The sequence below is a fragment of the Octopus bimaculoides genome, chromosome 1 (genome assembly GCF_046866305.1).
Source record: "Octopus bimaculoides isolate indiv1 chromosome 1, ASM4686630v1, whole genome shotgun sequence".
Lineage (NCBI taxonomy): Eukaryota > Metazoa > Mollusca > Cephalopoda > Octopoda > Octopodidae > Octopus > Octopus bimaculoides.
In genome coordinates, this window is record NC_142928.1 from 128,755,956 (window position 1) to 128,779,811 (window position 23,856).

General features: G+C 37.0%; 1 protein-coding gene across 2 annotated transcripts in view; it reads left to right on the top strand.

Moving 5' to 3' along the window:
- Positions 1 to 375: 375 nt before the first annotated feature.
- The window catches only part of LOC106872765 (uncharacterized), a 33,894-nt gene continuing 10,413 nt past the window's right edge, over positions 376 to 23,856 (top strand). Inside the window, exons 1-5 of one of the 2 annotated variants that reach the window (XM_014919856.3) lie at positions 376 to 1,111; positions 16,032 to 16,108; positions 18,621 to 18,702; positions 20,655 to 20,796; positions 21,129 to 21,152. In XM_014919856.3, the coding sequence (XP_014775342.1) occupies positions 1,031 to 1,111; positions 16,032 to 16,108; positions 18,621 to 18,702; positions 20,655 to 20,796; positions 21,129 to 21,152 (406 nt within the window). In that variant the 5' untranslated portion in view covers positions 376 to 1,030. The remainder of the gene's footprint in view (positions 1,112 to 16,031; positions 16,109 to 18,620; positions 18,703 to 20,654; positions 20,797 to 21,128; positions 21,153 to 23,856) is intronic. The other variant, XM_014919857.3, reaches the window with a different exon arrangement.

The window sequence follows — 23,856 nt, forward strand, 5'->3', positions numbered from 1 at the left end:
AACCTATTTTAAAAAATTTTCATTTGTTTCCCGTTGTTTTTTTTAATTCCTTTGCCTATTAACTATTACTTTACTCTTTTTCATTTAGTTTGTGGCTACTATGGTTAAAAAAAATAAGCCAACTGAATAAAGTATTTATTTCTTGTTCTCAATATATATTTTTATGGTATCTTTTTTTTTCTTTTCATCATTTATCCTACGGTTCTATCTTTAAAATAATTTATCCTATAGTTCCATCCTATTATTATTATCCTTATAAAATGATTTGAATAAAAACGTAATTTTGATTGAATTCATACTAAGCATAAAAATATTTGTTTCTTTGGTGGATATTTAAAAATAATTTTTCCTTATTTTATATTAGTGCAGCCATTCACTGCGGTCCTGCTTCTTCTTCCAACATGTATACATAGGCATACATATATATCGTACATATAGTCACACTCACATACTAAAGTAGGCTTACGCATACATCAAAAGTCACAACAGAAAGAAAACTGCACACACTCACACGTATACATAGAGTGACTTACGCACATATCACAGACACTTACGCATTTCGCAAAAAGGAAAAACACAAAGCATTTTAACATTGGTCTTGCTTATATTCATACTCAAGGTGTCGCCGCTATCCCTTTCAAATTGTTATTCTTCTCACTTACTCATGCCGGTTGTTAAGTGAGTGATTTATGCAGTGTACATATTCATATTTAAACCTATAATCTCTTAAAACTACCCTCGATTTCTTTTCCCTCCCGGCCACGATCAGCAACGGAATATTTAACTTTAAGAAAAGGGGAAACAAATGCCAAGAACCCAGCAACCAAACCATCATCAATTATCACTGTCCCTAACGAAAAACAGAGATCAACATAGCAAATATCTTCTTTTCATTTTTCTCCTGATCATCCTTTAAAACCCCAATCATCATCACATAATCATCTCCGTGTCTCTTATCTGTCACCCTTCTGTCTTCTCTATATCTCTGTTTATATTTGTGTGTGTGTGTGTGGTGGGCCACATAGACAACATGTCGCTGACTTTCGTACAATCACAGCCGAAAGGAAAGGCTCAGCCACCTCCACCGCCAAATTCAAACACAATACAAAAGGTAAGTATTTCTTTTTCATTTTGTGATCACAATTTTTTTCACCCGTTATTTACTAAGGCAATTGTGTAAGATATATATATAAATATGTATATTGTGTTATGTATATTTGTGTTTATATTTTGGGTTTATTTCAGTTTTATATCTCGATGGAAATATATCATCTGGTTTCATGTTTATATTTAAATTTTGTCTCTTTTTCGTAGACTTCTTTTTATATTGAGATATTTTTGTTAAAAATCTATCGTGTTTTATCAACTGCATAATTATTGATCTTCAAAAATACATGAATATCTCATTATCTCGTTTCCTGTTATCCCTATAAATACTACGATACATGCTGGTTTTAAAATTGGTGTGGTGTCGCTCATAAAAGTAAGGCTTGTTCGTTATTTTCGGATCTGTAACCTTCTAAACACACATAATTGGCTCTTCGCAATAAATCTATTCTCAATGAAAACAAAACAAAAAACTCGCGATTTATGTATCTACGATTTGTTTTGCCTAAAAAGATTGCTGTCTGAAAACAAACAAAAATGTCCCATTCTCAATGTTCATTTCAGTCCCAGTTACACCCCAACTGTTTTATTTTTCAAGTTAAAAGCAAAAGAATATTTCATTTTTCATCATTATTTTTAGGACAAATATAAATCCACCTAGGTTAAGTTAGATTGATGAGTTCCCATGGAAATAATCTATATCTTCCGCATTACGTCTTTTAACTTACCCACCTACATTGTATATTCAAGCAGTGGGCATTTTGACCCTTAAGATTTCGGCCACCTCGACAAGGAGCTTTCTTTCTCGTCCTTCATTTTGTCTCCATTATACACTTAACATTTTGTGCACATCCTACGTCATGTGGTAGATAGGCAGCTGTTATATTAAATCCTTGTAGTGTGTGTATGTATGTAATGCATGTCACATCAACCAACCCTTATGCAAAATAGCTATGGCTTGCTCTCTATTCATGGTAACAGGCCTAAGATCCGTTTAGTGTTTTGCACATAGTCGGGGTTACTTAATCTAGTATCATGAATGTCATACTGTGTATTATATAATAAGCAAAATCCTTTCTCCCTAATTCTGGTTGTCAACAAAACGGAGAATGTAATTAGGCCTAAAACCGACTTGCTTGAGGTTATCGTAAACACGAATGATAACGAAAGAAGGAATAAAATAAAGTCTCGCAGTTTCTATGAATTTGCTTCCATATTGCACGAAGGTATCGACTTTGTTGTTAATGTTGTGATTATCATATATACATAAGCATAAATCTTGAGAACATTCCTATTAAATGAGGACTTAGAAGCATGATCTTTAAAAAAATGTGTGTGTGTATATATATATATATATATATATATATATATATATATATATATATATATATATAAGGTATACATGATATCTTTGATGTATGTGTACAGGCGCACATATCTCAAGCCATATATATACTTAGATCTTATGACTTGTATGAATAAAGATACAGTATAACCTTCGATGGGCATGTATGTATAATATCTAAATAGACGATGTAGCTAAACAGTTCTGAGTATTTGTACAAGTGGTTTGTCTCGTTATATTTATTGTGTGGGGAATATTGTGACTATTTTAGTTATAGTAAATACTCTGCTTCGATTCAGTTTCAATTCTTGGTTCGTGTGGCATCCTCTTTTATTGCACTTCTAAACTGGCACCTACGCTATTGCTGCACATTTCCCCCTCAACCCCTAAGCGTCACGCTGGCTCAAATATATGAGAGAGAAAGAGAGAGGGAGGACATCTCTAAATAGGAAATACACAATAAGTCAGATGGGATCGAACCCACTTTCTCCAATACGCATGTAAGCGTCCATAGAAAAAATGCATTACTAGGGCAAATAAAAAAAAAATCAGTTCATAAAGCTACTAAAGAATGTTTATATTTGTTTTCTATTATACCAAGCTTTTGCTGTCTCGGGTCTCAGTATGATATAAAATATGCTGAAAACAAAATGATCTGGTGCAATTACATGTGTGTGTGTTTTGCGCATTTGATCTGACGAGCTAGGGAATTGCTGTTTTGCTGTATTTCCTGACTCACATGTGCACCGAGAAACGTGACAGTGTGTGTTTTTTCTTGTTGATCTCTTAAATTTGCTATTCATGCTGTCTGCTGCACATGCTTGCTGTTTACTTGTGTGTTGTCTGCTCCTTACTTCGCTTGGGGGCTCCTATCCTCTTCTTTCACTACATCTCTTTATCGCTCTTTCATTCTTCACTTATTTCTCTTATTTCAGATAAACTTATCGAGAGATAAATAATATAGCTGCATCTTTTTTCTTCTGCTCCTCTTTCGCTTTCTTATCACCGAAATAAATATGTTCATTATGAAATAAAACAATAAACAACACAAGAAACGTGAGAATAAAGTAGCTTTTATACTGCATTAAAAATTACCATAATTGGTTTCAAATTTTGGCGCAAGGCCAGCAATTTCGGGGTGTAAGTCGATTACATTGACTCCAGCCTTCAACTGGTACTTATTTTATCGACGTTGAAAGGATGAAAGGCTAAGTCGACTCCGGCCTGCCATAATTAGAACAAAATCTAAAACGGTCGATTGACAGAGACGTTACAATACTTTGCTGAATTTGTTCTGGTTCTCTGCGCTCTAAGTTCAAATCCTGTTGAGGTCGAGATAGTGCCTTGCACCTTAAACAGTTACATTAAGGTATATTTACGAGTGACAACAAGGAAAATAACTCATTGATAGCCATAGTTGATTTCCTTCCAGAAAAGGAAGGAAGAGAGCGAAGGAAAGAGAAGAATCGACTCTGATTGGCAAATTTACTTTATTTTCAGCAACACACGGCAAAATTGGCCTCGACGGAATTTGAACCCTTACCGCAGACAACTGGAACAATTGCTGCAAAGCAATCTATCCAACGTCCTAACGTCTCTACCAATTGACTACTTTGTTTCTGGAATTCGTTTTAGAATGGTCTCTTCTACTAGAATTTCTAAGTTTTGAAAACGAAATCATTTACGGAAAATATCCATCAAATTATTTAACCCATAGTGGGCATTGTAATATTAAGTTTACTTCAGTTCAGTCATAAAATTATTTTTAAAACCATAGGTTTCTTTTTATTCTTGATTCTTCAAGGGACTCAAATTTTAAAATATTTGGATGAGCAGGATTACAAAAGTTCACTGAGGCTAACTTGTTGGAAAAAAGCACGTTGCATTCATTCAACGTAGACGATATCATCTAACATGTGGGGACTCGAGATCAATATGGCATACTTATGTTGAGAATGGACATAAGCTTTAAACATTTCCAACAAAGTTTCAGTCTAGTCCGTCATTTGAAAACCTTTAGCAGCGATTCTAACACAATGTTATGGAAGTTTCTAGTCACCAGAAGAATTCTTAGGTCAGGAATGTTGACAACTTTTGGAATTTTAGTTTCATTCAAGAAATTTTAAATATTAAAATTTTCCCAACTAAGATGTAAGACTATTCATTTCTGGATATCCGGAGACAGCTACAGAACAAAATTTAAATTTATATTAGCCTACACACAATATTAAAATTACATTGGGCAAGGAAACCTATTGACTGGATAGGGCTGCATTGCGGAACTCCATTTGTAACCGTTACCAAACTACTAAGAGAACAATCAAGACAAACATGTTTACTATTTTCCAAATAGTTTTTGAACCACACCAAACATTTACCCTCGATTTTCGACAATTTAAGCTTTTGGGGTGGGGGGAGAAATAATTTTTAATGGGATACGTTGCCAAAGGCATAGGAAACTATATCCAAATATATAGCATTAATATTTCTACTATTGGCCTTTCTACACAAGGCCCGAAATTTTGAGGGAGAGGACTAGTTGATTACATTGACCCCATTGCTCGACTAGTACTTATTTTATCGACCCCGAAAGAATGAAAGGCTGAGCATTTTGTCTAAAGCGCTAAGGATTCTGTCAGCCCACCGCCTTTTTTTTTTTTTTTTTTTTTTTTTCTTATTTAGGCACAAAACCTGCAGTTTGAAGGGAAGGATATGTCGATTACATCGATCCCAATGCTCGAATTAATACCAGTTGAGCACTGGAATCGATGTAATCGGCATACCTCTTTCTTAAAAATTGCAGGTCTTGTATATAAATCAGAAAGGATTATATTTACTCACTTTAAGGCGGTGTGCTGGCAGAATCGTTTACGCTCCGGACAAAATGCTTAGCAACATTTCTTCCGACTCTAGAATATAACACTAATATTAAAACTCTTATAGGTTCATATTCGTGCACTTCTCCACATCACTACTGTGTGTCTGTTAATCACCTTCCGTTATTCTTTATCCATCTTCTGTTTCTCATTGTTATCCATTCTCTCTATTTTACTACTTTCCCAAATTTCTCATTCTAACCTCATTTCCTTTTTTCCTTCCTATCTATCCTCTCTCGTCCGTGTACCTCTTTATTCCTAACATCTACATGGAACTTGGGTATCGATCACATATTTACAATTTCGCACACCTGGTATCAATCAGGCGCTCATATATTCTTTGTACGGAAAGAAAGGAAGCTGAAATACACGAAGCTAGAGATATTTGTCCGCGACACGAATTGTTTGTTCTCCAATAAATAGTGTCTACGATGCCTATAGCAATCGCCTATATTGTCATCTATCTATCTATCTGTGTGTATAATGTGTGTATGTAATACAATCCTTTCTACAATGGGCACATAGGTTGAAATTTGTGGGAAAGGGAGCTAGTCGATTACATCGGCTCCAGTGCCCAAATGGTACTTATTTCATCGACCCCGAAAGATGAAAGACAAAATCAACCTCAGTGGGATTTGAACTGTGGACTTGCATTTGTTTCATCGCTTCTACTACTAAGACCTTTACTGCCATTTACAATTATTTAATTATTTCGCTTTTTTATTTTTCTTTCAATGTTTAATTCGACAATAACTGCTGCATTACAGTTCTATCTTGTGTCACATTGTTTTCTAAGGGGAAAGGTATGAACATTAAATCCCCTCACTATTTGCAACTTTATATTTGATGTTGGGGTGTATCATTTTCTTAACTGTTTTACATGTCAGCTCTCCCTGGAGTTTCTTCTCGATAATGCGTCCTTTCACAAACGTGTATTGATCTGTCTCATGGGGTCCACGAACTCCTTGGGTCCCCCCCCCCTTCCTTTAGACCAAAGCAAAAAAAAAAAAGTGTATATGAAAGCGTACACGCCCCTGTACTAAGATTGCACTTACATATTAGATTCAACCTTAAGTGTTGGGTAAGAGGGTCAACCAGTCCGTACTAGTCAGTCGTTCTTCTTTCCCCCATCCTTCTCTCTCTCTCTCTCTCTCTCTCTCATCTTGTTCTTAACAGTTTTGCTCGAGACATCAGATTTGTTACAAAAGCAAACTGCGACGTTCATGCTTCTTTTTCTCGGGTACATTATCGAATTAAAAGAAGCGATGCGGTTTTAATTGACTGCCTAGAATTTAGCGCTGCATCACAAGGTCAACTTCATACTGAAATACATAGTTTCCTTACGCGTGTATTACTCTTGAGATATTCGAACAAATAATTGTCGTCAAACTTGGGGTGTAAATTAAGAAACAAAGATTATTTCTGTTATAATAATTGGTTTGTCGGTTGACGTCTTATGTAATCAGTGGCGGAAGTTAGTAAAGGTGTACATGGAAATGGCATGTCCCTTCTTTTCAGTTAATGAGGTAGAGTTATGGAGCCTAACCCTCTATTCATCGTCAGCACCAGGAATCTTAGGGTATCTCTGGCTCCTAATGTCTATTTCTATCACTCACTGTAATGTTTTTTTATATTCAGACGAAAGATAACATTGTTTTTGTCCTACAAACCCCATTTGCAATTAAAGAAATACATTGACATGGCAATATAAAATGTTTACAATATTCTTTTCTACTCTAAGCACAAGGCCCGAAATTTTGGGGGAGGGGGCAGTCGATTAGATCGATCCCAGTGCGCAACTAGTACTTCATTTATCGACCCCGAAAGGATGACAGGCAAAGTCGACCTCGGCGGAATTTGAACTCAGAACGTAAAGACAGACGAAATACCGCTAAGCGTTTCGCCGGGCGTGCTAACGTTTCTGCCAGCTCTCTGCCTGAAAATGCTCATCATATTACGGTAGTTAATGGGCTGAAAACAACGAAATACACTGACCTAGCTTTTGAATTAAAGAGATTGTGGTAGTTAATAAATGTATCTGTTATCCCATTTGTAATTCATACAGCTGAAGTGGTACACTATCATTTCTGTATCATCAACATCAAGTGTTACTTAGAAGAACAGACAGGCATAGGTCTGATCTAGAAAACATTGAGGCTTGTCTCATTTGCCTATCATTTGAATTATTAAAATCCATATCATTAGCTCATTTGAGATATTTCTTACTGCTCGCTTTTCTGAATATATACACACTTGTTTTAAATCTAAGAAAGAAAAAAACTCTTGGTGTGTCTCAATTTCTGAATAATAATTCTATTTTGAACTTCAGTGGATGACTGGACTTTTACTTAATCCTGATCATTGTGATAATCGCATACAACTTTTGCAGAAGTTCTAGTGTCATTTCTCAACTGCTTCATGAAATTAAATTGAATATCATACTCATATACACCTGTTGTGGGTTTTGAAATCAAAAAGTTCTAACCAGTAGTCCATGATCTCATTCATTGGGCTTTTTTATCTTCTCAATTCAGCTAAAATCTTCTGAATTGTTATAAACGCTTAGCTTCTCAGAGGATTTTTCGTGGTAACCATACATTTATAATGTTGCCATAACTGCTCCCCAAAGACTGGACTTTCTCTTCAAGTTCTATCTCACTCTTTCCTATTCTTGCCAAATTTTATAGTATCTTCTAATGCAACAAATTTCATAGTACCTTACTTCTATCACATAGTTGGTGCTAAGCATAAAAGTGGGTAAAAGCTTCTCGGGTCTTGTATTTGCAAATAACTGATATTTAAGATGACAAAATATCCTTATATTACATTATAACTGATAAATTCATAATAAATTGAAAGACCTACAAGATTAAAAAAATTATATCTCTGACACTGTTAGTGGTGTTTTTGCCATATTTCAGCATTCTGGCACTTGACAAACACACTCTTAGACATCCTCTACATTGGTGGATACTAGATTCTGCTTTGTTTTTTTTTTTATATGTGTTAAAAAAAGATCTGTACTCAGAGAACCTGAAAGTTGAGAACTGGAGCAAAACAATGACTACTTTATTTGACAAATGCAAGTATTCATTTTTATGAACATCCAGAAGTTCCTGTTCTTGAAATTTGAAATCTTTCATTTTCAGTTTCTGAGACAGGATCTGTAATCTAGTTGTACTTCTTAGAATCCAAACTCACAGAGTACAATTTCAAGGCAGACTGGAGACTTTTCTTACATACCTATATAAGATTTTCTTCAACTGTAGGGGGAAATATGCCTGTTGTACTCTTTCCTGTATGATGATACAACTTGGTAATTTTATTCCAGTAAGTAGCAATTTTGTCAGTTGAAGACCACATGTTCTCCATTGGTCCATTTCATGTTAGTATCCGTGCCAGTGGCACGTAAAGAGCACCATTTGAACACGATCGTTTCCAGCTTCGCCTTACTAGCACTCGTGCTAATGGCATGTGAACAAAACATTGGACTGACTCCTGTGCAGGTGGCATGTAAAAAAACACCATTTGAGCATGGCCATTGTCAGTACCGCTGGACTGGCCCTCATGCTGGTGGCACGTAAAAGCACCCACTACACTCTTGGATTGGTTGGCGTTAGGAAGGGCATCCAGCTGTAGAAACTCTGCCAGATCAGATTGGAGTCTGGTTTGCCAGTCCCCAGTCAAATCGTCCAACCCATGCTAGCATGGAAAGTGGATGTTAAATGATGATGAGGAGGATTTGCTTTGTTTATATGCTCAAATATATCAACAAGCTTAAACCAGCTTTGCACACCAATAATCATTGATGAATAGGTCACAATATTTTGTTTCATTTCTACTTATGGAAAAGAACCTTTAATTTCATTAGTTGAGGTACGTATTACAGAACTTTACTTCAAGATTACTACTTTAGAAGAGTATAAGAGGGATCTGAAGTAAGCATCTGTAGACTCACTTGTCTATGTAAAGATATGACTTCTCGGGGATTTGCCTTTGATTTTGTGAACCATCTTGAATGTCATCAACTGCTTACAATTCATTATTCAAGCCTTTGTCATTAGAACTTTACAAGGTTTGAAATAGTGACATATCTCTATCTTTGTTCATGTTTCTCACCAACACTGTAAACCTTTTGAGAATACCAACTGAATATGGAACACTACTGTGTGTGTAAATTCCGAAAGAATTTTCACCAAGATGTTTGTAGGATCTAAAAGATAAGTCTACAGTTTCAAAAGTATCTGTAGCAGTTGGTTTAAGCTTTTTCTGGAACAAAAATTGCTTGGTAGTATCATCTTTCTGAATAAATCTAACTAATTCTTAACATTTTGCCAATTGTACCTACTGTTTTTATTAGTATGAAAAGCATATAAAGGTACCTTCAGCCTCTCTAAATATTTTCTTTTATATCTACTGATATCTTAAGTCTAGGTATTAGAGATGTAACTTTTTAACTTCATTGGCCACCTCATTCTCAAAACATAATTTGCACTCCTTTACAAGTGTGCAAGTTATGTTTTCAACGTTCCGCTTTTTTAGAATGTTGTGGGCCTTTATTTCCTTGGCAGTACGCTCTAAAACATCGAACTCTAACTGAAGTTCTGTGAGAAGCCTTTTTTTAATCAAACGTTTTCCCGCCAAATGAATGTTTACTTGTTAAACGGCGATGCAGTTTGCTTGGCACAATTGTCTCATTGCTCAATATTTTCCCATTAGCTAGACTCTCGGCAAACCAGTTTTCTTCTTGCATGCGTCAAGTGAAACCGAATGACAGAATTTGAAAAACAATCTACTTTTCTGGCCCTCGTAAACATTTTTCAAGCTCATTACCCGTGTGTACGGGCTACTTCCACATTTCCACTGTTCTGTCTGTCATCATTTAAGAATTGTACTTTCTTCACAAATGTATCCATTTTGATTGGATTTTACTCTGAAAAGCCAAGAGCATGCCAACAAGGTGTTAAATAAATCGACCGCTTCAAAATAACTAAATTACACTGAAATTGTAGTTCAGGGGAACTAACTTTATTCTTTGAATTCCTTCAAGCAAGAGTTGAAATAATTATTTTTAAAAAATAGGCTTGTGAATTTTCGCTTTCATTTTTCCCTTTTCTTACTACCAAGTACGAGTTTTGTTTTTTACTGAGAGTGGAAACTGTGCTCGCGGTACCCCTAGTCAGTGTTTGTGACACGTTGTTGAGAACCTCTCAACTAAATAATAGAATATATATATATATAGTTTTAGGGAAAATAACCAATTTTCAAGAACTCATCAATAAGGCTCAATTTAATTTTAATTTTAATTTTAATTTTAATTTTTTATAAATTGATTTTAATTGAGTTTTTTACCTGTAATTTTGGATTTTGTCCCTAATAATATTATTATATATATATATATATATATATATATATATATATATATATATACGAAAAGTATAACATTAAATGTTAAGCTAGAAACGAACGAGTACACGTCATTGGCTGGAAAATTGATTGCCTTGAATTGCAACCTGTTTGTACAAGTAACTGTTGTAAACAAACATAAAACAATCAAGTGGTTGTTTACTGTTCAAAATAGACATTGAAACCGCAGTTATTACTTCGTATGTTCGTTAGATCTAGAACATGAAAGTTTACAAAGTAACCCATTATATATGTATATATTGTCTGTGTTAGACATTCTTAATCTTTTTCTATTAAAACATTTATTTTTGACTGGGCACAAAGTAATGTTTTTCCTTTGGTGTTGTGGAGGTGGGTATGATTAACTGAATCGATCTTCAAGTATCTTAACTGAAACTTATTTTATCTGGAAAAGACTTGGATCCTGTTAAATTTCTCTCAACCACTTGATTTATTTCAAATTCTCACCAGATTATTTTCAAATATATATATATATAGTTTTGCTGATGACAAAAAAAATCACATTCATTTTTTTCCCTAGAAATTAACGATGAAATTTTGGTGGAAATTTGAAATTTGAAGTAGTTGGAAGAAATTTAATAAGACATTTTGGATTATAGTCTTAAATACACTTATGTCATCATCTTTATAATCATTTAACGTCCATTTTTCCATGCTTGCCTGGATCAGACGGAATTTCTTTAGTCATTATCTGTAGCCTTCCTGTTGCTATATGTGTGTGCATGTTTGTGTATCTCTCGCTCTCTATCTTCGCAACGCCTAGTTTAGAATAGAGGCAGCTGATGAAGGAAAAGTTCCATATGTGGCTTGTCTGTTTTCCTATGTGTTCATTCTGTTGTCCGCAAAAAAAGTCCGTTTTTTGTGCTTTGTTTATGTTCCCGTTCCTTTTTTGTCCACGTTTTTTGACGTCCTGTACCCAGATATGCATCTATATATACATGTAGATGTAGGTATGTACATATATGTATGTATACATGCATATGCTCATATGTACCAGTTTCCAGTCTGATCTGCCTTGGTTTCTACGGCCAGATGCCCTTCCAAATGCCAACCACTTTGCAGTGTGAGCTGGGTGCTTTTAATGTGGAATCGGCTCAAGTTATTTTGCGAATGTTAATTGTTATGGATTTCTTGAAGTATTTGTTTAATCAAATGAATCCAACGACACATGTTGCTGTTGGGGTATCATGTGTCTATTGACTATTATGATATTTGTCAAAGAAATTGTAGCTTTCTTTCTTTCTTTCTTTCCTTCAAATGATATTTACAAATGAAAACTAATTAATATTTATATGAAAATTTCAGTTATTACTTTATATATTGTATTGTTCTAACTAGTGTGAAGGCATATGGCTCAGTGGTTTGAACATCAGGCTCCCGATCATGAGATAGTAAGTTCGATTCCAGGATTGGGCTGTATATTGTGTTCTTAGTCAAGACACTTTATTTCATGATGCTTCAGTTCATGCAAATGTAAAAATGAGTTACGACATCACTAATGCCAAACTGTATCGGTCTTTGCCTTTCCCTTGGATAACATTAGTAGTATGGAGAGGGGAGGCTGGTATGCATGGGCACTGCTGATCTTCCATAAACAACCTTGTGCTTCAGAGACTTTCTGGTTGCAATCCCATGGTCATTCATGACAGAAGGGGGTCTTTACCTTTACCTGTTCTGATGAGGAGTATAAATTATTTATTGTAGTAGTTTATCACTTGATTATGACTGTCCAACTTAAGGCAGCAAGCTGGCAGAATTGTTGTCACACTGGGCAAAATGCATAGCGACATTTCATCTGTCTTTACGTTCTGAGGTCAAATTCTGTTGACTTTGGATTTTGCCCTTTCGGAGTCAATAAAATAAGTACCAGTCAATGTAATTCCCCCCCCCCCCCCGAAATTGTTGGCCTTGTGCCAAAATTTGAAACCAGTCAGTATGTCTGTCTAACGATAATGTAATAAAACTATAGTTTTTAGTTACTACAATATTTGGTAACAGTACTTGCAAATCACAGATTCTAGGCTTTTTGTTTTCCAGTGCAGATTCTGCCTAGATCACTTTACTTTAAGGTTCATAAGGATTATTAAAATAGATGCCCAGCTGACTACAAAAAGCAGCACATGGAGCTAAATTCTTAAATAAGTTATCCATAAGTCTACTACTTTGTTACAGTTTTTGTATCATTTAGCAAATGAGAGTTAAACTCCCTCACCTCAGATAGGATGTTGACTTGGTGTGGTGAGCTTAATAAATCACTTACTTGTCAAATCAACATGCTTGATGCATTAAGGTGTTCTTACCTTGCAGTGCCTATGTACAGCAAGTAGGATTGAATCAAATCAGTTCGGTAACTTGACCACAGACTTGACACCATTGTGAAAATTTAATACAAACTACTTACCTCTTCCTGAACTTCCTACTAATCTATTATTACTCTCCATGCTAAAGGAATAAGAGGTTTAATAGAATAATGAATTGCTTCATAATTTTGGGATGGAACTGTTTTGATAACAAACTTGAGATAAATTAGCTTTCTAATCCGTAGAGTTGCATTTTACTTGCTGCTTGATGTGGTGCAACCCAGAAAAGCTTCAGTTCAGTATGCTAAGAAGCTTGCTTCCATAGAATAATGTTCTCTACATTTTGTGGGATGAATCAGATTTTAGTCAAGAGCTGTAAGAAATTGCGACAATATTTTCAAGTGAATGCTAGGGATATAAATAAAAGGAATTACATCGACCAAGAGTTTAGTATATATTCTATGGCATGCATATGTGAAACTATGAGAATGTGGAGGGATATGTAGGGAAGTTTAAAAAGTATCATATTTGTATAATATATTCTAGTACCTTGAGGGTATGCCCCAACACTCATCTCCAGCATCCTTTCTTCCTTTTGTGTTGGGATAATCATATATTTCCTCTACACCAAGGCAGTTGTTCCTTTCCCTCTATTGTACTTTAGTCTCTCAACACCCAGCACAAAGTCACTTTCCTCAATACTGCACCTCAACTTTGTCAAGCAGTTTTGTCTTGCCAGTTACTTTGTTACTTCAGTAGTGCTGGTTCCACAAAAAAAAGCACCCATTGCACTTTGTAAAGTGGTTGGTGTTAGGAAGGACATCCAGCTGTAGAAAGCATGCGAAAGCAAACATTAGGGCTCGGTGCAGTCTTCTGAATCATTAGATCCTGTTGATCAAAGCCTCGTGAGTGGCTTTGCAGGACAGAAACTGGAAGAAGCCTGTCATAATATATGTGTGTTTGTATGTTTTGTGTGTCCTTGTCATGATACAAAGTGGTGGTTGTAAATGAATGCCATTGACCTACAAAACAGTGTTATTCTTTTCCAGTATTTTGCAAAAACCTGTCTGGCCATAGAACAAAACAGGTAAAGGTTGGCAACAGGATGGGCCATAGAAAATCTGCCTCCAATATATTTGTCTGACCCATGCAAGCATGGACAAGTGGATGTTAAAACAATGATGATAATAAATGTGCTCTAATTTTATTATTTTATATTTTTCGTATATATATTTTTTTATTATTAATTTTTGAAAAGGGAGAAGATTCTTGAGTGGGGAAGGGCTAGCTGTCATGATTAGTGTAGTGTTTGGTGGGGTTCAACACATCATGGGTGATAAGAGAGAGACAAGTGGGTTGAGAGTGCCTGAATGCAGTAGCATTAGACCAGCTTCTTCAAGGAACAGAGGCCATTATAGTAACAGTATAAAAACCAGAGAGAGAAGATAGCACACTTTGGGGTTTGAGGTTGGGGCATATCTGTCAGTGATTTTATACCAGTCAGTTGAGTGGCCTTTCTCTGGATGTGATCTTGAATGTCTCTGTATGCAGCAACTACACCATTTCAGATGTGGGAGCAATACTCCATGTGGGCCCTATTTGAACTTTGTAAAGTGTCAGTAATTTCTTAGGTAGATGGGTTACTGGAATTTTTTTTTTAATATTAAACAGAAATGCCAGTTTTTGGAACATGATCTAACTGTGACATTCTGTCACTAGGTGAGATATTTACTGAAAGTAAGGTTTAACATTCCAAGAGACTTTGCTGGCTCCTGCTCAGTGTTACTCATGTGCAAGTTTTTTTTAATTTTTACTTTTTATATGAGTAGTGCTTGTATTCTTTTGCTGTTGAAAGAGACAAGATTCGCAATAGCTTCACTAAAGGACACTTTCAAGTTCTCCATTCATGGAATCAATGCAAGTTTGGCATGTGGTATCTAGGCTGCTTGTGGATAACACATGGCTGGGAAAGGTTTAGAAAGAATAATTGGTGATATCATCTGCTTAAGAATGAGCATTGTTGGACATGGCAGCAAGTAGGTTATTGATATAAAGAAGGAAGAGAATGGAGAACAAAGGCAAAAGATTGGTGAGCATAGGGCCAAGCTCTGGTACACAATGTTTCAGTGAAATGGAAGGGATATTGTTAGGACTAGTAATTTTGTTACTTAGAAACAACCAGAAGTATTTTAGCATTTAGTATGTGTGTAAAGACCCTGGTTAGATGGAAGGGATAGATTTAGAAACGATTTGCCAAGTGTATAGTATAGAGTTAAATGCAGCAAAGTAAGCAGTGAAGGTAGAGGCTTTCCTTACAGCATTATTGTTTACAGAATGATTTATTTATTTATGTGTTTCAGCCAAGTGGCTGCGGTCATGCTGGTGCACCACCATTGTTGAGAAATGGAGAAAGATTCTTTTGTGAGGAACCATGCCATAGAATATATGCTAAATTTTTGGTCGATGTAATTCCTTTTATTCTTTTGTGAGGAACCATAGCTTGAGGCATCTTTTGCAGTTTGGATAATGGTCTTGCAAATGTTGCATTGCCAGATGAATGCCATCCAATTTTGGAGTTAGGCTCTTTTTTTTTTTTTTTTGCCTGAACAGCTATTCTGCAGCTATGAAGGAACAAATTGGGGTACTTCAGTACTTCAGGCACTGAATTCTTGTTGTATGTGGGACATGCCTAAAAACAATAGTTTCACTTACCAGTCTAGCTTGCTTTTGATGGCTCAGAAGTGAAGCACATGTGTTGCTAGGAATATTTGGCATAAAACTGAGGGTTTTGGCCAGTCATCTGGTTTGTAATGCCATAGGATTCTGTCTAGTATGTGACTGCATGTTGGGTAGTTGCAATGTGCCACTGGTAATAGGTGAGAAAGAGATCAAGAGTATCTATGTCAGCCTGGGATAATTCCTGTATAAAATATCTTTCTGTTTTTGTTTTTACTCATCAAATTTTTCTTTTTGTAGATGCTTGATGAAAACATACAGTTGATACAGGCTATTCTTGATTACCAAAACAAGGGTCGAGCTTCAGAATGTGCACAGTAAGCTTTTTTTCTTGCATTTTTAACTGCATAAGTTTAAAATGAAATCATCATTTAGCCCCTCTGCTTTCCATGCTAGTAATCCAGAGAGCTGCACCAGGCCCCAGTCTGCTTTGGCTTGGCTTCTACAGCTGGATGCTTTTTTTTTTTTTTTTTTAAGCCTACTGCTCACGAGTCTGAATTAGTTCTAAGTTTCTTTTGGTCTCTTCTGTTATGGATACATTCCATTATTAACACAAAACCCAGTTTAGAAAAGATCAAGCTATGTTATTTATTCTTTTAAGCTTAATATCTTATGTTGATGATATCTATTTGGCACCAGCGATATTAAGCTGATTCTTAGAACTAGGTGAAGAGTTAAGATTTGTTGTGGTGTTATGATACACCCAGGACTCAGCTCAGCAATAAAACAAGCTACCCTCTGACTACATTGTACCATATTTCAAAAAAGGAAGTGGCACTAGTTTTTTTGCTTCTTGCTACTGGTTATATATTTTCAATAACATGCATTGCTGAAAGATACATACACTTATACAACAGGTTTCCACACTGTTTCTGTCTACTAAATTCTATTCTCAGATTAGCCTACAGTAGGTGCTTGCCCAAGGTGCTGCACAGTGGAATCGAACCTAGAGCTACATGGTTGTGAAATAATCTTCATCAGACAGCTATGCCTACATCCTTCAATGTGACTACCTTTGATCAAAGAGATGATAGTCAGAGGGAGCTAAATCTGGCAAGTATGAAGGATGCGGTAAAGTTGTCCACCCGAATGAGGCGATTGTCTCCCTTGTCCTGATGCTTTTGTGTGGTCGAACGTTGTCATGCAGAAGGGGGGAAATTGTCGATTGGCAAGTTGGGTCTTACTCATTGGATTCTTGCTCTGAGCCTTGTCAGGGTCTCAATGTAAGCCTCGGAGTTTATTGTTTTTCCTTTTGACAAGAAATCGACCAGAATGACACCTTGAGCATCCCAAAAAACAGTTGCCATGATTTTTCCAGCTGACTTTTGCATCTTGAACTTTTTCAGTGGTTGTGACGTAGAGTGGCACCATTCCATTGACTGCCTCTTTGATTCCGGTTCATAATGATGAACCCATGTTTCATCAACCTGTTATGAGCCTTCGAAAGAAGGTGTTGTCTCTTTGACTTTGTTCAAGAAGTTCAATGCAGGCACACACTTTTGAAAAGCCAAGTGATTCAACAATGTTGTAAGCATTCCCATGGCTCACTTCAAGGATTTCTGTCAACTCATCAAGAGTTATGCTGATCGAGTCTTCTCTGATCAGAGCATCTGCTTTTGCTTTATTGGCAGGATTCACAGAAGCGGATGGACAGCCAGAACAGGGTTTATCGGCTACACTCACAGTTCCCACCTTTTCATCTTTCAGACGATGGATCCACCTGCATACATTGCTATGATTTAATCATTTATAACTGGGAAAATTTTCAGTTATTTTTATCAAAAGCTTCACATGAAATAAAACTGGCATTACATTTTGTCTCACCCTCAAAGCCCCTAAATTAACCAAAGCTTTGTGAGTGGATTTAGTATATGAAAACTGAAACAAGCCCATCATTGTGTGTGTGTATGTTAATCCCTCTTTGCTTTGATGTTTACATCTTACAAGCAGTGTCCTTTAGTTCCAATTTTCTATGAAAACATGTCTGGTCATGGGAAGCAAGCAATGGCTGGCAACAGGAAAGGCATCAGGTTGTAGAAAATCAACCTCAACAAATTCTGTCCAACCTGGACAGAATGGAAAGCAAGCATGGAAAAATGGACATTATATGATAATCATGATGGTGAAGATTTCTTTGCAGTTTCCTAATTAGAAAAATGAGCCCTCTCTAACTTGAATCTTGCTTATTGTTTTGTAAATGAGGTGTGTGTGCGCGTGTAGAAAACACATCATTAGCAAATATATAAATTACATAATTTTTTGTTATTTTCACTTGAAATACAATTTAGATTGCAACTAATAAATTCTGGTTTGGTTTTAAAAATGTTAATTTTAGAAATGTACCATTTTTACCATGATTCTATAGTTGCTTGACAATTTTACTCCTTTCTGTTATTATTTACTCAGTTAAATGATGGAGTGTATTTTAGTATTGCAAACCTTCTGGAAGATGATTTAGCCCTTTAGCACCTTTACTGCCATATCCAGCACAAATCTTATACCTGTTCTGTGTTCAAGCCAGCCAGATCCAACCTCTCACACCTATCCTACAATGTTATCCTAAAAATAATAATTACATTATTCTGAAGCTACGAGATAATACATGTTTAATTTGTAAAATTTTGTGAATGCATTAGCATTACATTCGACAATAATCTGAATGCTAAAGGGTTAAATCACACATTGACTTAAATGATAAACAAAACAAAACACTTATTTTTGGTGGTAAAACTGTTGACATGATGCTGTTGAACAGCTGGTATGTTTCTTTGATTAAGAAAGGCTTTAGTAATATTTGATGCCGACTTACTTTGCAACTGTTTATTTTAGATACCAAGTGATGCTGCACCGGAACCTTGTATATTTGGCAACTGTTGCTGATTCCAATGTAAATGTCCAGGCAGTACTACCTGTAAGTCTAGGCTTTGTCTTTATCCTATTCTGTTCATTATCAAACACACACGCACATTTGTGCAGGTGTGGCTGTGTGGTTAAAAAGTTTGCATTCCAACCATTTTGCTTCAGGTTCAGTTCCACTGCATGGCACCTTGGACATTGGGCACATGTCTTTTGCTACCTAAGCCCTAAGTCAGTTAAAGACTTGTGAGTGGATTTGGGTCTTAGAAATTGAAAGAAACCCATTGTGTGTTTGTGTCTCATTGTCTTGACATTGCATGATTGTTATAAATGAATATTATTAATTTTCAGTATCCTGCAGAAACATGTCTGGCCATAGAGAAACGGGTGAGGGTTGGTGATAGGAAAGTGCTGTAAATGAAACTCTCAACCTTTGAGTCACTTTGTAACTTCTAATAATATATATGTGTATATCACAAGACTATCAGATATTGTTATACACTGCTGGTCACAATGCACTTTGCCTTGTTTTAGCTTTTGAACATGCCACCCTGCTGGCTAGTCAGGCCTATATATATATATATATATGGTGGTTGTCTACTCCTTATGCAGAGATTGACCACCTCCTGTACCTACACTTTAGAACCATCATGGCATCTGATTTGGACCACCAAGAGTTGCAGATAAGTTCTGATCTTTGTGGATCTTAAAATGTCTTTTGAGGCCTCCATTAGATTTGCAAACCTTCTGGCATACACTGCATTCAAAGGTGTGCACAGACATATAGGCAGAATAGTTGGAGGAGGTTCGTTTTCCATGGCTTCACAAATGAAAGGGATGGTCTATCACAAACTCTGCACACAAAAAGGTCATTGCAATTCACCTTCTCAATTGTAACATTCTTCCTTAAATCTCTTTTGAGTCTTCCATGCGTTATCCTGGCCTCTTCTAACACTTTCACTCCACTCCTCACTTTTGTTCACCATCCAGCTCGATCTGAAGCAAAGGTTTCTATGTCCTCTGGATCCATTCCAAGTGACTTCATAGTAGTCCTTATGCCTTAAACCTTTTTTTTAGGTTTACGCCAATAGCATTTCCCCTCTGCAAGCTGTTTGGGCATGCGTTCATCTGCCATTCGAACAATATGGCCACACCATCTCATTTGGTTTTTCAAAATCATAGCTTTAATTGAGGTGATACCTGCAGATGCAAGGACATCTGTGTTTGGAGTGAAAGAACTTCATTTAATTTTTAAAATGCAATGAAGGCATTTTTCGTGAAATTGTTCTAACAGTTTAAAATGCCTTTCATAACAAGTCCATGTTTCACAAGAATACAACAGGGATGATAAGACAAATTATTTGTAAAGAGCCAGCTTTGTATTGTTATTTATATGTCACTGGCACCAAACGTGTGACTCCAAGCAACCAAATGCTTTTGCTGCCCTTTGAATTTGCAAATTTGCAGATGCATTTCTGTATCAAGATTTCCATCCTTTTGTACAGAGCTTCCAAGGTAGATGAATGAATCGACAACCTCAAGTAACTTACCCTTAACAAAAACTTTAGTGGGCTACAAACAGCAGGTTGATGCATTACAACTGTTTTTTTTTTCAAGCCCTGATCATGTTTGCAAATTTTTCTGGGCAACCTATTTTCCTTAGAATTAGCCATAGAGCATTTCGATTAACAGTATCGAATGCTTTGCTCAAATCAACAAAGCAATGGTACAGGTTTGTCTGGTCTTAGAATTTTGTTCAATTTGTTTCAGTAATAGATAACTTTAAATTGATAAAGTTCCAGTTTTTTTCTTTAAAGGAACATATATCGTCAGCTCGCATGGTCCCCCTAGAAGATGTAATGGGCATAACTGTTTTATCACTTAACTTTTATGGCAATGTAAAGCAGTAAAACAAAGCAAACAGCGAGAACTTGTTTATGTTGTTTAATTTTGTTCATTAATGAATGCATTGAGTCTGTGATAATGACTAAACTTTTATATATTTAGGCTCCTGGTCAGGTGAATCCCAACCAAGGTATGCCTGGAGGGCAAAACCCTGGTGGACCTCCTCCTAATAACTCAGCTCCCATGAATCAGATGCCAAGGCCAGGAAATATGCCTCCAAACCAAATGAATGCTCCGCCACCAGGTCAGTTTTTGTTTTTTGCTTTAAGTAATGTTGCTCAGTTATTGTGAGGCGATGGTGTGTCATAAATAACTCAGCTCAAGCAATGTTACAGCCATTGTGCTTTTATTTCAAGATAAAACTGTTTTCCTTAATCTACCTGCCCCTCTTCTTCCCCCACCCCGAAAAAGTACAAGACCCATTTCCAACAATTATTTGTTAATAACCTATATCGAAAAATCTAACTTGGCCCCAAGTAGGCAAACAGTTGTATAACTATTGAGAATTGTAATTTTTGTTGTTGTTGCTGTTGCTGCTGCTGCTGTTTTATTACTATTATTTTTTTTTTTTCAAAGCGGACGGACGTGTCTCCAGAAGCTGTGAGTTTTTGGCCAATTTTTATTGGAAATTTTGTTTAACACTTTTATATTTTTGAATATTTGTGTAGCGAAGCTGATTGGGCTCTTGTTGAGCTAGTCAGTTAGGTGGAGTTTTCCCCTTTTAGGGGCGAAATTTTCATTTTAAAATTTGAAATTTTGTATTGAAACTTAGATATTTTGCCAGAATGTCTTTGAAGAGAACAGTTAGCTGTTCCCTTCTTTGTCCACCACACCCCCTGCAAACAGACGACAAGTCAAGTCATATGTCAAATGTAAACACGCTCTGCACAATTGGCGCCTTAAAAAGCAGAAAATCATCATCATGATCATCGTTTAACGTTCGTTTTCCATGCTGGCATGGGTTGGACGGTTTGACTGGGGTCTAGGAAGCCATGAATCTGCACCAGACCCCAATCTGATCTGACAGTGTTTCTACAGCTGGATGCCCTTCCTAACGCCAATCATTCTGAGAGTGTAGTGGGTGTTTTTATATGCCACCGGCACAAGGGGCCAGAGGAGCTGGCATCGACCACGATCAGATGGTGCTTTTTACTTGCCACTGGCGTGGAAGCCAGCCAAGGCGGCACTGGCATCAGCCACATTTGGGTGGTGCTTTTTATGTGCTACTGGCACGGGGCTCACAACTACAATTTCCATTTGATTTGGTTTTGATATTGCTGATGTTGATGTAAAGAGAAACAGCGTTCCACCTCATGCAGCACTCCTGATGAAAATGAAGGCTGTTCTTTCAAATCTGCATTCCCTGCTCTCACCATCACTATTGGTCCTACACCGGAGAAGGAGGAAGAGAGAAATAGCATGACTACCAAAGAAACCAAGACCAACAACAAAACCCAGTGTAACGGTTTCGCATCCGCAGCTAAGTAAAGCTCGGAGGAAATCAAGGTTACAGTGGATGAAATAAAAAAGGCAAAGGAGTTGTTAAGGAAGGAGGGAAACAATGTCTTCCTTAACGCTCCACACCAATTAATACAACAGACCAACAAAATGACAATAATCTACAAAATCTTTAATATCAAACATAAAAAAATTGAAAGGACAACTCCACAGCAATTGGAGATAGTACTGAAGCCCATATGGGGCAAAAAAATCATTCGTTACTAAGGGGAAGCGATTTGGAACAGTAGAAGTTCGCTTTCCAACTGAAGAGGATGCAAAACAACATTCAACAATACCCCTCAAAACTGAGTATTTGCTGCTCGTGTTGACCAAGATAATAATTGAACAAGTACCGCCCGAACTAAATATATGCTGGCTAATGGCAGCTGTCCTCTTCGACATAGAAGATACTGCCACTATTTTGGAAATGTACAAATTGCACGGCCAAAACTGGTCGGGTATGGGTATGCAGCTCCTTGTTCAAGTTGACCAAGGAAGCATAAATGCCATACCTGACTCTATAAATTTGCAGAACGGCACAAGGCTGCATGTTGCTGTGGAGGGGCGAAGACCAAAGTGCTACTTCTGCAGCAGCGAAAAGCATTTAAAAGTGGATTGCCCCATTTATAAGGAAAGAATGGAGGCATAGAGAAAAAAGAAGTTGCCAGAGACATCTCCAGTGCAGCAACAGCAACAGGAAATGCAGCAGACGCAAAAACCAAAAGCGACATCACCAGACCAACACCAACAACAACAACACCACTTTCAACAACAAAAACAACAGATAAAACTGCATTACAAAAAACTGTAATGGACCCCAAAGACATCCCCTTTCCCAACCAAATCAGCTCGGACAGTGCGAGCACTAATATCGATAAAGGGGAGTGGCACACAGTGTCACTGAAAAAGAAAAGAAAGAAGTGTAGAGACAACAGACAAAGTGGGGAGGCACAAGAAACTAGAGCTTCCCAACAACAGCAGCAACAACATTCATCAACCCCTTCTCCAGCACTACCACCGCAGACATCAACACAAATTACAACACATACAGACATCACCACCAATATCAATGTCACAGTAATAAACACGAACAATGAACACCTTGTCACATACTTGAAAGAAAATACAGACACTACATTGGCAGATTTTGCCATACCCACACACAACACACCACCAATACACATACTTACATTTAAAATATCTGAGAACTACGAGAAAATAAGAAACAAATTTCCAAACAATGTTGGGTCGCTCAAGAAAAGTTTCTAGAAAACCTTTACAGAAATCTGGTGGAAATACCCATATAAAAGCACAAGGGAGCTACCCCACCTGACAACGGTGGTAAGTAGAGCTTTTTTTCTCCTGCATAAATCTTTTGAAACATGGTTGTGCTCAGAATTGGTAGCATAAATGTGAGAGGCCTCAGGTCGCCTTGGAAACAAGGTCACCTCTTAAACGACCTGAGGTCTTAGAGTGTGGATGTAGCAGCCATTAGCGAAACCAGGCTCTCTGACCCGTGGGAACTTGCAGCCCTTTTTGGTGAATAGAAAAATTTTCTATCTTTGTGTCAGCCAGGAGCGGGCGGTGGTGGTGCTGCGGCGCTATTTCGGCAACAAAGCGACCATTTGGTCTTTGGTGGACCAGAACGGGTGTGAGGTTTCCGAACCACAGCAGATGTATGTGGCCTTTCAGCAGCACTTTGCTCAACTGTTCGGGACGAGTGGTGGAACAGACAATGGGACAGACTCCAGTGTGTACCTGGATAGCCTGCCGCGACTCTCGGCCAATGAGGCGGAGTGCTGCG